General features: G+C 42.6%; 1 protein-coding gene across 1 annotated transcript; it reads right to left on the reverse strand.

The window, feature by feature from the left end:
• Positions 1-222: 222 nt before the first annotated feature.
• Positions 223-10,583, reverse strand: WBP11 (WW domain binding protein 11). The gene is made up of 11 exons (XM_009078670.1): positions 10,463-10,583; positions 9,621-9,652; positions 8,325-8,418; positions 7,739-7,935; positions 6,739-6,872; positions 5,802-6,001; positions 4,607-4,801; positions 3,935-4,036; positions 2,789-3,100; positions 1,965-2,147; positions 223-1,336 (listed from the first exon to the last, which is right to left on the reverse strand). The coding sequence occupies exons 1-11, from the start codon at positions 10,524-10,526 to the stop codon at positions 903-905; spliced, it is 1,947 nt and encodes a 648-aa protein (XP_009076918.1). The 5' UTR covers positions 10,527-10,583; the 3' UTR covers positions 223-902.
• Between the last annotated feature and the right edge of the window lie 1,389 nt (positions 10,584-11,972).

The raw sequence follows: 11,972 nt of genomic DNA on the forward strand, positions 1-11,972 counted from the left end.
TAGGTTTCTCCTAGGTACCAATAAAGTTTGAAAGGGGATATTCAGCAACTTGAAAACAAGAATATAGCAGAAGTTCAGTAAAACAAAGTATTATTTACAATGTGGTTAATGCTTTTCTTTTCTGAGGTTCTGAATGCCTCTATGATCTCGCAAGGTCGGCAAAGAACCCTCCCCTCTTTCCACCTGCCTGCTAGTTCTACACAAATCACAGGGAAACCAGTATTTTGATACACCGAACATTTATTGTCTCTCACAAGACAAAACAAAGTTTCCCCAACTGATGAAAAGCCACCAAGATGACCGTAAAGGGGATAGGGTGCAAAATTCCAGTGTACAGTATACGCAACAAATTACCTTCCTGACTACCCTGGAAGAAAGATGATTGATCAGCCTCACTGCAACTAAAAAACATGATTATAAAATATTTACAGAAAAAAAACCAACCCAGTACAGAAAATAAAAACTAGACAACCATTCATGTATGAAATGCTGCTAACATTTTTCTGGCTCCTTAAAAACCTGTTCCACTACCCTCACCAGAGCATTCAGGGTGTGCAAGGATTCAGGCAGAGCATAGTCACCTCCTTCTCCCACATTCCCCTCCCCAGAGTATCATTATCTCCCTCCAGGGAAGGGGGAGGACTTGAGGGGAGCAGCATCGCCTTCCTTCCCATAACTTCCTTTCACCAAGGGGACATGCTAGCTCTGAAAGGAGGTCCCCAGCCACACCTCATCTGCAGCCATCTCTATTCACAGCACACTGGCAAGTTAACCCGTGGGTAGGGAACTATTCCCTGTCATGCGAGCCCTTTCATTGCTTGCAGGAGGACTTTCCCTTCTCCCTCCACAGTGATCTGATCTGTGTTCAGAGGGGCAGGAAAGCTGACTAAGACTACAACAGGTCACAGGAGACCTTCCATTTCTTTCATGAAGGCTTCATACACATCATCCTTTGTCTGTACAGAGATAGGGGCAGATGATCCAGCCTTAGGGGTAGCTTTGGTTAATGGCAGGGCAGGCTCATCGTCTTGTTTTCTCTGAGAGGCAGCTGAAGCCCCTTTGTTCTCCCGGCGCACTCGCAAGGCAGTGGGCACAAAGCGAGTGATTTCTGCCTTGGGGTTAGTGATCTGTGGCTTGGCACTGATAGTGGCCGTAGCTTTCTTCTCAATGGTGGCTGCACTGGTGTCATCCGCCTTGGGGCGCTGAATCAAACTGGGTGGGGCGCTCAGTACCCCTGGATTTGGAATGGGAGCTGGTGGAAAGAGCCCAGGTGGGGCAGGTCCTAAGGGAGGCACCAGAGGTGGCCGTAACATGCCTGGGCGAGGAGGAGGGATACCTGTAAGAAGAAAAGAAAGTATAAGCTGTCTCCAAACCTGGGATATTTGGTCAAAAAAAGCGCATAGGCTCAGAAATTCAAGAACAAAAACCAAAACAAAACAACACACAACAAGATGCAGTAGCACTGGCTTTAAAAAAAAAAATTAAACCAAAAAGATTTTCAACTCTGCACCAAATGCCGGGTTGAAAGTGCTGCTCTTCAGACTCTGAAAGCCACAGGAGCTTGTACATTACTTCCTTTCAAACTTTAATGTCATAATCTGAAAATAAAGTTTCATGATGATCCATCCCACTGGAATTTCAGTAATCGAAATGTCTAACCCAGGCAGAAAAAACAAACATCCTGATCTCCAACTCATTTAGTGGAGCACCATTTAGAGCACCTAGGGGGTTATTCAGAAAGAGTCCTGCAGAGCAAAAAGTTTAAACCCTGAAATTCCTTTTCTGAGGGCAGATTTCTTATTGCCAAACAGAAAAATGTAAGAGCACATAGCATAATGCAGCCACACACACAGGAACAAAGGCAAACCAGTAAGCAACTGTACTCACCGGCTCCATCACCACAGCAAAAATTGGGAAAATAAAGCAAGAAGAGACTTGGCACTGAAACAAACAGAACACTTTACCTGGTGGGGCAGGAGGGGGCAGACGAGGAGGAGGACCACGTGGAGGAGGACCCGGGGGCAGACCCGGTGGAGGGCCTGGGGGAGGGCCTGGTGGTCGCCCAGGTGGAGGGCCTGGTGGCAGCAGTCGAGGCAAAGGCCCACGCAATCCCGGTAAGCCAGGAGGTCTCAGGAATGGAGGAGCTCCTGAAAGGATGCAAACAAAAGAGAAATTTCATTCCTGGTTAAAAAAATACCCCAGCAACTATCTCATCAGCTAATACTAAAGATCTTCAACAGTAATTTGAAAGTTGCATTAGCCAGCTGTCAGATTAAATAGAATTTCTAAAAATCTCAAAAAGAGGCAGCAGTTATATTTGACTATTATGAAGAAGCTTTAACTATAAGGATCTTCTCCCACTTGGAAAAAGGGCCCCTCCCCATGTAATGAAGCAGTAACTGATAACAGCTACAGAGCTGAGGATGTCAGAATTTAAACAGCTAAAAATCTTCTCACTGTGGCATTTCATTGTTCCCCTGGCCTAAAAATAAGTACTTTTGCTCTTTTACATCACTTCATACAGTGGGTCTGCTGCTGTCAGTGTCAGGTCTAACAAAGACAGTGCCCATCAGATAGACTACAGCTACAGGAGCTTGATGCCTCAGGAGCAAGGTACAGCAACAACAGAATGATGACAGAAGAGATCATACAGGTCTCAATAATCAGCACACTGAGCAGATGTACTCATCTGCAACACATTCTGCAGCTTCACAACTCCCAAACTGGTACCACTGCCTGGAGTACCAAGAGCCTGCAACCCTCAAACCAGAGTAGATCAAGTACCCACCTGGTGGAGGTCCAGGAGGAAGGCCAGTGGGTGGGCCTGGGGGCCTCAGTGGAGGGGCTGGAGGTGGTCCCAGCGGAGGTGGCCCAGGCAGAGGAGGTGCCTGTATCTGAGTTGGAGGAACAGGCTGCGCAGTCTGTTGCTGCTGTTGTGTCTGGGAAGTTGCAGTAGATGATCCAGTCTCTGCAAGAGCTTCCTCACTGAGTTGTTGCTGCTGCTGTTGTGCTGTGTCTTCAGACTCTGAGTCCTCTTCCTCGTCCTCCTCTTCTTCTGAATACTCCTCCACTTCTCTCCCTTCTTCTGGAATTTCCTGACCTGGATATGGTGACATACTCATAAAATTTGTCTATGCATAACATCTTTGTGAACATCAGAGAAACTTCAGCACACAAAGTAAAACGTAAGGAAGAAAGATAAACCTTACTTCAAAGAGAAGAAATCTTACCGCTTTTTATTGTTAAACAGAAAATAAAGCAAAAGCAATAATAATTAAAAAAATCATTACTGCTCTAGAAAGCTCTGACAAGAAAAGCTATGTGTTCCTGTTGGACCTGAAACTTTTACTACCAACCCAGACTGCAGCTATTTGATCTATGGTTTATGGAAGTTTGTGCAGAAGTGGGGCAACAGGGACAGGAGGTTGAGGGTATGACCTCAGACATAATCCCCATGTCCAAGAAACTCCCATACCTGTGAAAATACTGAAGTTTCTTTCCTAAAAAAAAAATAATAAAATATCTTCACTCTACTGGTTACCTTATTTCAGCAAAAGGGTATTTTTAGGGAGTACAAATCCTTACAGATTACAGGCTGGGCACATAGACAATGTCACCCTTTCTTTTGCAGCAGCAGGTTTGTATCATTTGAACAACTGTTTAGAAGTTAAGCAAGAAAAAGTTTAGAAGAAATGTTCCAATTCAGCTATGCAAAACACTCACACTACTGAACCAAAAATAAATTACAAAGAAAAACCAAAAACAAACCCCAAAATAACCACCAAATACCTAACCACAGCTGATATTCTTAGCAGATCATACATTACACCAGTAATATATTTACTCTATAAAATAAAAGCTGTGCAAACAAAGTGAGATTACTTAACTGGAAGCCTAATGGCTTACCTACACATACTATATCCATCTCACTCACCTGCCATTCGTAACATCATGGCCTGGAGCGGAGTCAGTTCTTTCATGTTCTTTTTCTTTTTTCGTGACTTCCCAGGCATGTCTGCAAACCTGACACTGTGACCTGGGGAAGACAAAGTATGAATAAGGGTGGCAGAAGGTGAGAAGAAAATAATAAAAATCAGATAGAATTAAGCCTACAGTTGACATGGATAATGTATTGTTCTAAGGTAATGATGGTCCTTATATCAGAGTTAATAGTTGTGTTACTGGTTATTTATAGTATTCTTTAACATTTGGTCTCTCCAAGCAACTGAGTGTACTTTACACTGAGGCTTAATTTTGTAGCATACCCTGCCACTTCAATGCTGAGTGTAAGCAGCTGCGTGGTTCTTGGCTGCTGGCTGAGGTTAAACCACGACAAATGCTTCAGGTGAAAAACAGCTTGTGAGCCATAAGCTAACTCAACTTCTCAGAAAATAGGATCATCAGAAAGTTGCTTCACTTCTAGATTGCCTCCTTCTGACCCGTCTATTAATAAAGACCCTTCAGCTGGAACCTAGGTGACTTAGAACAGAGTTAGCTAATTAAATTAAAAGCACAGCCTCAGTCAGGAGAATGGATACAAATATTATCAAGCAGTGTTTTTCCTCTGAAAAAAATCAACCCCCTATCTCTAATTTCCCCATCATACCCGATTTCTTTTCTTCACCACCTTCCCTCTCCTTGTCGTTATCCCGATGCAGGAAGTCGTCGCCTTCACTGTCGGCATCTGACCTGTCACTGTCGCTATCGTCACTACTCTCATCATGCTTATCTTGATCCATGTCCTCAGGATAACCTTCATCTTCACTAGTACTGGACATATCATCATCATGCCCTCGCTGTCCTGCAGAAAGCAAAGTATCAGGAATTGCATAAACTTCAAATACACTGATGTGAAAAGAACAGTTTGTATGTCTACAGTCCCAAAATTCCCCCTAGCGAGAACATGTCATGCCTTTACTGTTAGGCACATACCCTTAAACAGTATTTTGGAGAGTCTGTTTATAAGATAGTGGGTTTGAGCTCTGGCAGTGTTCAAAGCAGGGCTGGAGAAAGGCTTGAGCAACATGGCCTAGTGGAAGGTGTCCCTGCCCAGGACAGGGGGTTGGGAGCAGATGATCTCTAAGGTCCATTCTAACCCCTTACCATGCTATGATTAAGATTTCCTGGTAACCAGTTGGTTAATTTGCACAGCAAACAAGTGAAGGTAACTGCTACTGCAACTCATTAATCAATTTCTATTCAGCAGTTCCACACCATTGAATAATTTGATGCTTTCTGGTATGAAATAAAGCTGATCCATTCATTCAGAAAAGTTTCTAGGGATGATACAGTAACTGTGTGAAAAGGAGGACGTAGGTTCTCCTAGCAAACCCACTCGGGGTTGTTTGGGGTTTTTGTTGTTGTGGTTTTGGTTCGGGGTGGGGGGAAGGTTGTTTTTGGTGTTGGGGGGTTTGTTTATTTGTTGTTTGGGGCTTTTTTTAAAGGAAAACTTCTTTAAAATGGTTGGGGTTTTTAAGGATAACATGTGCAGTGTTTCAGCACTGTTAAGGCTACGTGGGAAAATACCTCATCTGTGTAACCTAATGGAAAAAAAAGTATTGAGAGATGCAATTAGAAGTTTCAACATTTAAAAATATAGCTGGTAACAAAATTATAGGCATTATGAAAAACAGACCAGAATCACCTCAGAGGTGCAATCACTTCAGAGTCCTTCAAGTAGTACCAGCACCCACACTGCCCAGAGAATACCCTCTCTAGGGCACACGACATTCACAGCAATACCATCCACAGCAAAACAGAGTGCAAGGAAAACCCCAGGCAGTAATAGGAAAAGTCCTTACCTGCTTCAGAACTGTAGGAAATCTCCTCTTCTCGCCTTCTAGGGGCCATATCCAAGGTGAAACCCACTTTACGGCCATACATCTGTAGGACTTGAGGTGGGGGTGGCCCTGGTGGAGGGCCAGGGGGCTTCCTGCCTGGAGGTAAACGTGGAACACCAAGCCCAGGAGGAGGAAGAACAGAGATGGACCGAACTGGTGGTCTGGAAATAAGAAGAGAAAGAAGAAATATATGAACACAAACAAATGAAAGCAACCACGCTCTTAACAGAATTCTTTAGCCTTCTCTCCTCACTGCTTACACAGCAGCCTTCTCAAAAGAAACATGAATATTTATGAAGTATAGATTTGACCCAAGGAGTTTACAACCTTATATAAGACATGACTGCTGAAGATCAGATGAAAACAAGCTTCTCAGAGAGCTACTGAAGAGAACACTTAAAAAAACCCAAAAAAAACCACCAAGGACTGAACCTCACCACAGAAGAGGAATGAAATAAACACAGAGTTGGTGAAAACAGAAGGGTATTCAGAAAGAAACAGGGAAAAATAGTACTAGAATGAAAAAAAACTCTAATAAACAAGTAAACTATGAGCTTATATAAACTATTCCTATAAACTGAACATGCCAGCAGTACAGAAGAACACACATATGGCAATTTAAGGGGAGTTTATGTTCAAACCAGCAGGACTTGCAGTTTTCCTGATATGCAAAAAGACAAAAACCAGAAGGTTTAGTGTATTACTCAGAGGAATTTAAACAAAACCCTGCAATAGCAGGGAAAGATTAAAAGGGCTTTGGTTAAAAGAAAGTACAAACAACTTGCACAGAACTCCTGACTTCTGCAAGTCAGTATTACTTCTGCTTCTACCCCTAGCTCCTCCCCAGTAATAAGTGCTTCCTTTTTACTACTCCTCTAAGTTTCCTTTTTCCACTTACCCATAGGCTGAGGTCTTCTTGAGGATAGAAGGTGGTTGGGCTCCTGGAAGGGGAATATCCTGTATGAGGATGTTGGAGGGAGCATGGGGCATGTCTGGTAAGGGTATACTTTCCACTTCAACATGCTGAGCATTCTGGAAAGGAGAAAAGTGGAAAAAACAAAGAGAGAATGGGTTACTCCCTCAGAAGCTACTGCACAACCTCATTACCTTTCAGGGTACAGAATTAATGGGACCTGCCATCACTCAAAGGTGTCTGTTCTTAGGGCATGTTATCTTGCAGCAGTCCATGAAAGAAACTTGAGAAAGTGTCAACAGTAAAAGCTTTCAATGCAAAACAAAGCACATGTAATACACCCATGAAAGGCTTTAGCATTTCAGTCAAAACTCAGTCAGGTTTCTATCTCCATTTAGACCTTCAGTCTCCAAAGCAAAGAGGCTGCAGACAAGTATGGATGTATTTTTGAAGTATCCAGTAAGCACCAGTCACAGACTCCTGCATATTCCAAAGGGGAAAAATATACGCAAAAAAAAAAGTCTTACAGATCCTTGCACTTGGGCAACATCATGTTCTCCAGTATGGTAGGGAACAATGTTAAAGAAAGATCTTTAGAGGAATGCCAAAGGATTCTCATTACTTCCAGTAAAAGATTTAGCAGAAATTCACAGAAACACCAACTTCACACTCACAGGCTCATGCTCTCTTTAATACAGAAAACAAAATGCTGATATTGTCCATTTGCAACATAAATTTCCCTTTCCTCCTTTCTTGTTGAACAAGATTGGCATATCAGAGACAAACAGTGACTTGACAACCTCCACGCTGTCCTCACTGAAATGCTCTCACTGGAGGTACTATGGAAACTAATGTAAGTATTCCCTATGAGCCACGTGACACTGGTCTCTTATACAGCTCCTTTCCGCTGTAACTGTCACATCTAATGAGCAGACAAAGAGAATACACTGCCACAGTTACGAGCCTGAAATAAAACAAGTATTACCTTGACAGCATCAAAATACTGGCTCAGCTGTGATCTCTTCTGCTCATATTCCACTTCCAACTTGCGCAGCTCTTTATAGATGTCAGGGTTCTCTTTCTCATAGAGCCGCAAGATACGTTCAAAAGTCTCACGGAGTTTTTTGCGTTTATCCTTTAGCACTTTTTCATTAAGCTGTGGCTGCTGTACTGGGTTAAACTCTAATCCAAGACAGAAAAAAAACCCAAAAAAATTGGTAAATTACTCTACTGTACAACTATGATGAATGAAACAACTTCAAAGCAAATAATTTCCAATCCCAACTTTCAGGAAGTCCTCAGCCTGATGGCAATGCCTTCCTTCAACTCTAAGTTACTATCACACACACTGCTCATTCTCTTTATCAGCCATTTTCTTGAAAAAAGTCATCTTTGATGGCACCACATCACCTCAAATCATAATCAATCCCCAGTTATTCATAGACTCTTCCCTTCTAACAGGAAAGGAAAAAGGTTTACTCTATTTTAGTCTCCCCAGTCATCCCTTAGAACTATGCCATGCATCTACATAAATCACTGCCCAAGTGCAACACCTGGTACCTCTCACTCACCCATCTCATCCAATTTTTCCATGTCTCGGATAATCTGCTTTGGATCTTTCATCTTCAGTACAGCTGCTCGTACCATCATTCGTTGCTTTTTGTTCTAAGATCAGATATCAAACAGATCAGAAAAGTGTCACAGAAGAAAGAGACAGAACACCTGTTATCTCTCCCTCAATATTTGCAGTCTGCAAGAAAAACCACACCTCAACATACCCTGCAAATGTTCACCAGGGCACAAATCAGCAGCAAAGGTAATTAAAAGTTCCGGCAATTTTAATTCCACTATCTTGATAATTGCTGCTATGATTCATTCACTCAAATTAAGACACATATAATCAACACAATAACCAACCGACAAAAGGCATACAGAAAAACACACTAATAAGAAGTGTCTGAGTCTTGGGTGGTTTATTTGTTGTTTCCTTTGAGGGTTCTGTATTGCAGCTTTCGCTTGTTTGTTTGGGGGATTTTTATTGCTAGGTAAGTACTTAAAATAATGCTTAAAAAATTACAAGCTAATAAAACAGTGGGTGATGAGATATGGTTACTCAAAACAAGATTTCTAGGTTTTCTTAAACTACTTGTTCAGATAGTATTTTCCAAAGTCAATCTTAGGATATCAACCTGTGCCAGTTTGGGCTGAAGTAGAGTTAACTCTCTCCACAGAGGCTAGTACTGGGCTATGTTTAGGATTTGCACAGAACACAGAGTTGATAATGCAGAGATGTTTTTGTTATTGCTGAGCAGAGTTTAAACAGAGCCAAGGCCTTTGCTGCTTTCTGTACTGCCACGCTGGCAATGACGTTGAGGATGCATGGGAGATTGGGAGGAGACACAGCTGGGACAGGTGACCCAAACTGACCAAAGGGATATTCCATACCATATGACATCATGCTCAGTATATAAGGTGGGAGGAAGAGGGGGACATTTGGAGTGATGGCGTTTGTCTTCCCAAGTAACTCTTATGTGCAATAGAGCCCTGCTCTCCTGGAGATGGCTGAGTGCCTCCTGCCCATGGGAAGGAGTGAATTAATTCCTTGTTTTGCTTTGCTTGTGTGTGCAGCTTTTGCTTTTTCTATTAAACTCTCTTTATCTCAACCCATGAGTCTTCCGATTCCCTCCCTCATCCTCCTGGTGGGGGAGTGAGCAAGTGGCTGCGTGGTGTTCAGTGCCTGGCTGGGGTCAAACCACGACACAGCCAAAACATCTGTAGTCCATTCGTCAGCCACAGACCATTACAATCACAAACATGGTACACAGTACAGGAAATGCTCACTGAATGTTTCCAATCTCTTTACTTACCTTCTTTAGTTCCCTTTTCCGAGCTTCCTTCCCTAGAGGGGAAAAGAAAAAGAAAATAACAACTTTAAAGAGACAATCAAATTCATGAAGAACCTTTCCTTCATCAAGACTAGTGCTGTTTCTCAACAGCTCATTCATTTTACGAAGACTGTAACTGTTTAACTCAGCTTCCCAGTGAGAGAGAAATACAGCATGAAATAGATTTCTATTTCATCTGTTTTATACAGAAAAAAGGGGAGATATTCCAGTCTTCCATGTGTCCTGAAGCTTTTTCCATAAAAAAAAAAAAAAAAAAGAACAACATGCAACAGAAGTCATAGCGATACATGCAATCATGAAAAGACTGCTGCACAGAAGCTGAAATAGTCAGCAACAGACAACACACTGCAAAAATATGTAGGCTTTGAGTATGCATCCAAAATAAAGCACATCCACTGTGGAAGTCTGGATTTTCTTTATGGTCTTAGCATTGATAACATCTGGCACATTACAAAAGTAACAACTCCCTCATCTAACCAGAGCACCTGCAAAATTTGACTATGTTCCTCAAACTCCTGCCCTGGACAGATTAACTCTGTCCCAAGAAACAGCATGCAGCTTAGCCAACAGCTAAGTACAAAGACCTTTGAGCACTGATAACCACAGTGAAAACCAAGAGGTAAATACTCCAAGAGGCAACAGCATGAAAGCAAGCAACTTTCACAGCCAAAACTGAGGTAGCATTTTTCAAGTTAGGGTAACTCCATTCTGATTCACTAGTGAGGATCTTATCCTCAGAGAAAGCTTATCTGCTTTCCGAGGAACATCCCATTCCCATCTACTTAGCTTTTATGGATACTTACGGGCCTGATCTGTGGGATTCATAAACTTCCCACTCTTGGTGGATGATGTCGACCTTCGCCCCATTTTGATCTTTTTTCTTCTGGCTCAAAAAAAACACAACTTAAAAACAAGGGAGAGACCTGGAAGAGATGACATGGTTTCAGGTCCTATGCACTGGTAGCTTGAGTATGTTTATTTCTCTTCTCTGTATCAGCATGTTGCTCCCTCAAAGAGCTCCAGCACTTGTAAGGTCCTCAAACCCAACTACGAGCTCAGGCATCTACATCAAAACCACCCTACTTGACCAAGTACTGCTATTTAACTAAGTACCCACTTACTAATACTTTACTAAGTTATAATTTTAAACTAATTAATAAGTTTGTTATTATTCATGCTAAGACTCCAACCAAGAAGCTTCATGCTGACACCGTGGAGGGGCACAGGGGAGGGAGAAACGCACGTTCTGTTTTTCTAAGAGTATATCAGAGTTTAGCTTTTCATTTACTCTCATAAGATCTCCCCATTTTTTACCTTTCTCTATTTCAAATGCTTCTCCACAATTTTCCTCCCTTCCTCAGACTTCTAAGCTGCATTGATGTCTCTCCCCAGAACATACTGTATCCATCAGCAAGTGTGTTGCACTCACCCATGTCCTCTTCACCTCACCACAGACTATTTGTGAACTCTACCTCCCTCAGCATTGTACATAAGGCTATTCTCAAATGTCTTTAGGCATTTCTTCAACTTACAGATGACCACAAAAGTGTCCAAACTACAGCCAGGGACGTTTCTTCCCTCATAGCTTTACTCTCCCTCCACCTCCACACCTACTTCCCTGCCAGCACACCACTGGGGAAAAAACAAAAACACCCCAAACCATAAAAACCTTCAACAGATTTCACCCCAAAAATCTAACACCCTCTGAAATATGGGAGTTGATGAGATACAGCTTTTTAGTTATCACACTAAACAGATCTAAACAGATTGGGATCACAGAGAAAGTATTCATCACTCCTTCAGCCCGAATTCTCTGCAGCCTCACCGCAGTCACCATGTGCATCTTTCTTCTCTAACTGCAGAAGCTGCCACTTTCACACCACTCAGTGACATGTCCCCCCTTGTCCTCTAAGAAAGAATAATCATTTAAGCACAGTGCCTCATTTAGTGCTTCAAGGCCTCACAGAAGGGGTTCCTACCAAGCTCCAGGGACTGGCCCCATTCAATGCACTGACTAGAACAGATGTGCAGAGAGAGCTCTGCTCGTGGCTCACTCCACGGGGATACACTCACCATACCCCCTGATCTGTGACCATCACTAACACACTTCCTACTCGTACCATTCAACCAGGGTGGTCTGCCTGCAAGACATTATCATTTCTCCTGGTGGGGAGCTCACCAAGCAGAGGCTGGAGTTACATTTACACCCCGGGTTTCCCACATTTCTCACATTTAAAGGCTAAAGGGAAAAAGAATAAACTTCTGAAGCCTCGACCCCAAATCTTAGGACTCAAAGAGAAGAGTTTCAACGCT

This window comes from Acanthisitta chloris, unplaced genomic scaffold (genome assembly GCF_000695815.1).
Source record: "Acanthisitta chloris isolate BGI_N310 unplaced genomic scaffold, ASM69581v1 scaffold44557, whole genome shotgun sequence".
NCBI classification, from domain to species: domain Eukaryota; kingdom Metazoa; phylum Chordata; class Aves; order Passeriformes; family Acanthisittidae; genus Acanthisitta; species Acanthisitta chloris.

Coding starts and splice junctions, on each gene's coding strand:
- WBP11 (XM_009078670.1), bottom strand. CDS start 10,526: ATGGGGCGAAGGTCGACATCATCCACCAAGAGTGGGAAGTTTATGAAT. Junction 8,419..9,620: donor GGAAAAGGGAACTAAAGAAG/GTAAGTAAAGAG, acceptor ATCTGATCTTAG/AACAAAAAGCAACGAATGAT. Junction 1,337..1,964: donor GCCCCCTCCTGCCCCACCAG/GTAAAGTGTTCT, acceptor TTCTTCTTACAG/GTATCCCTCCTCCTCGCCCA.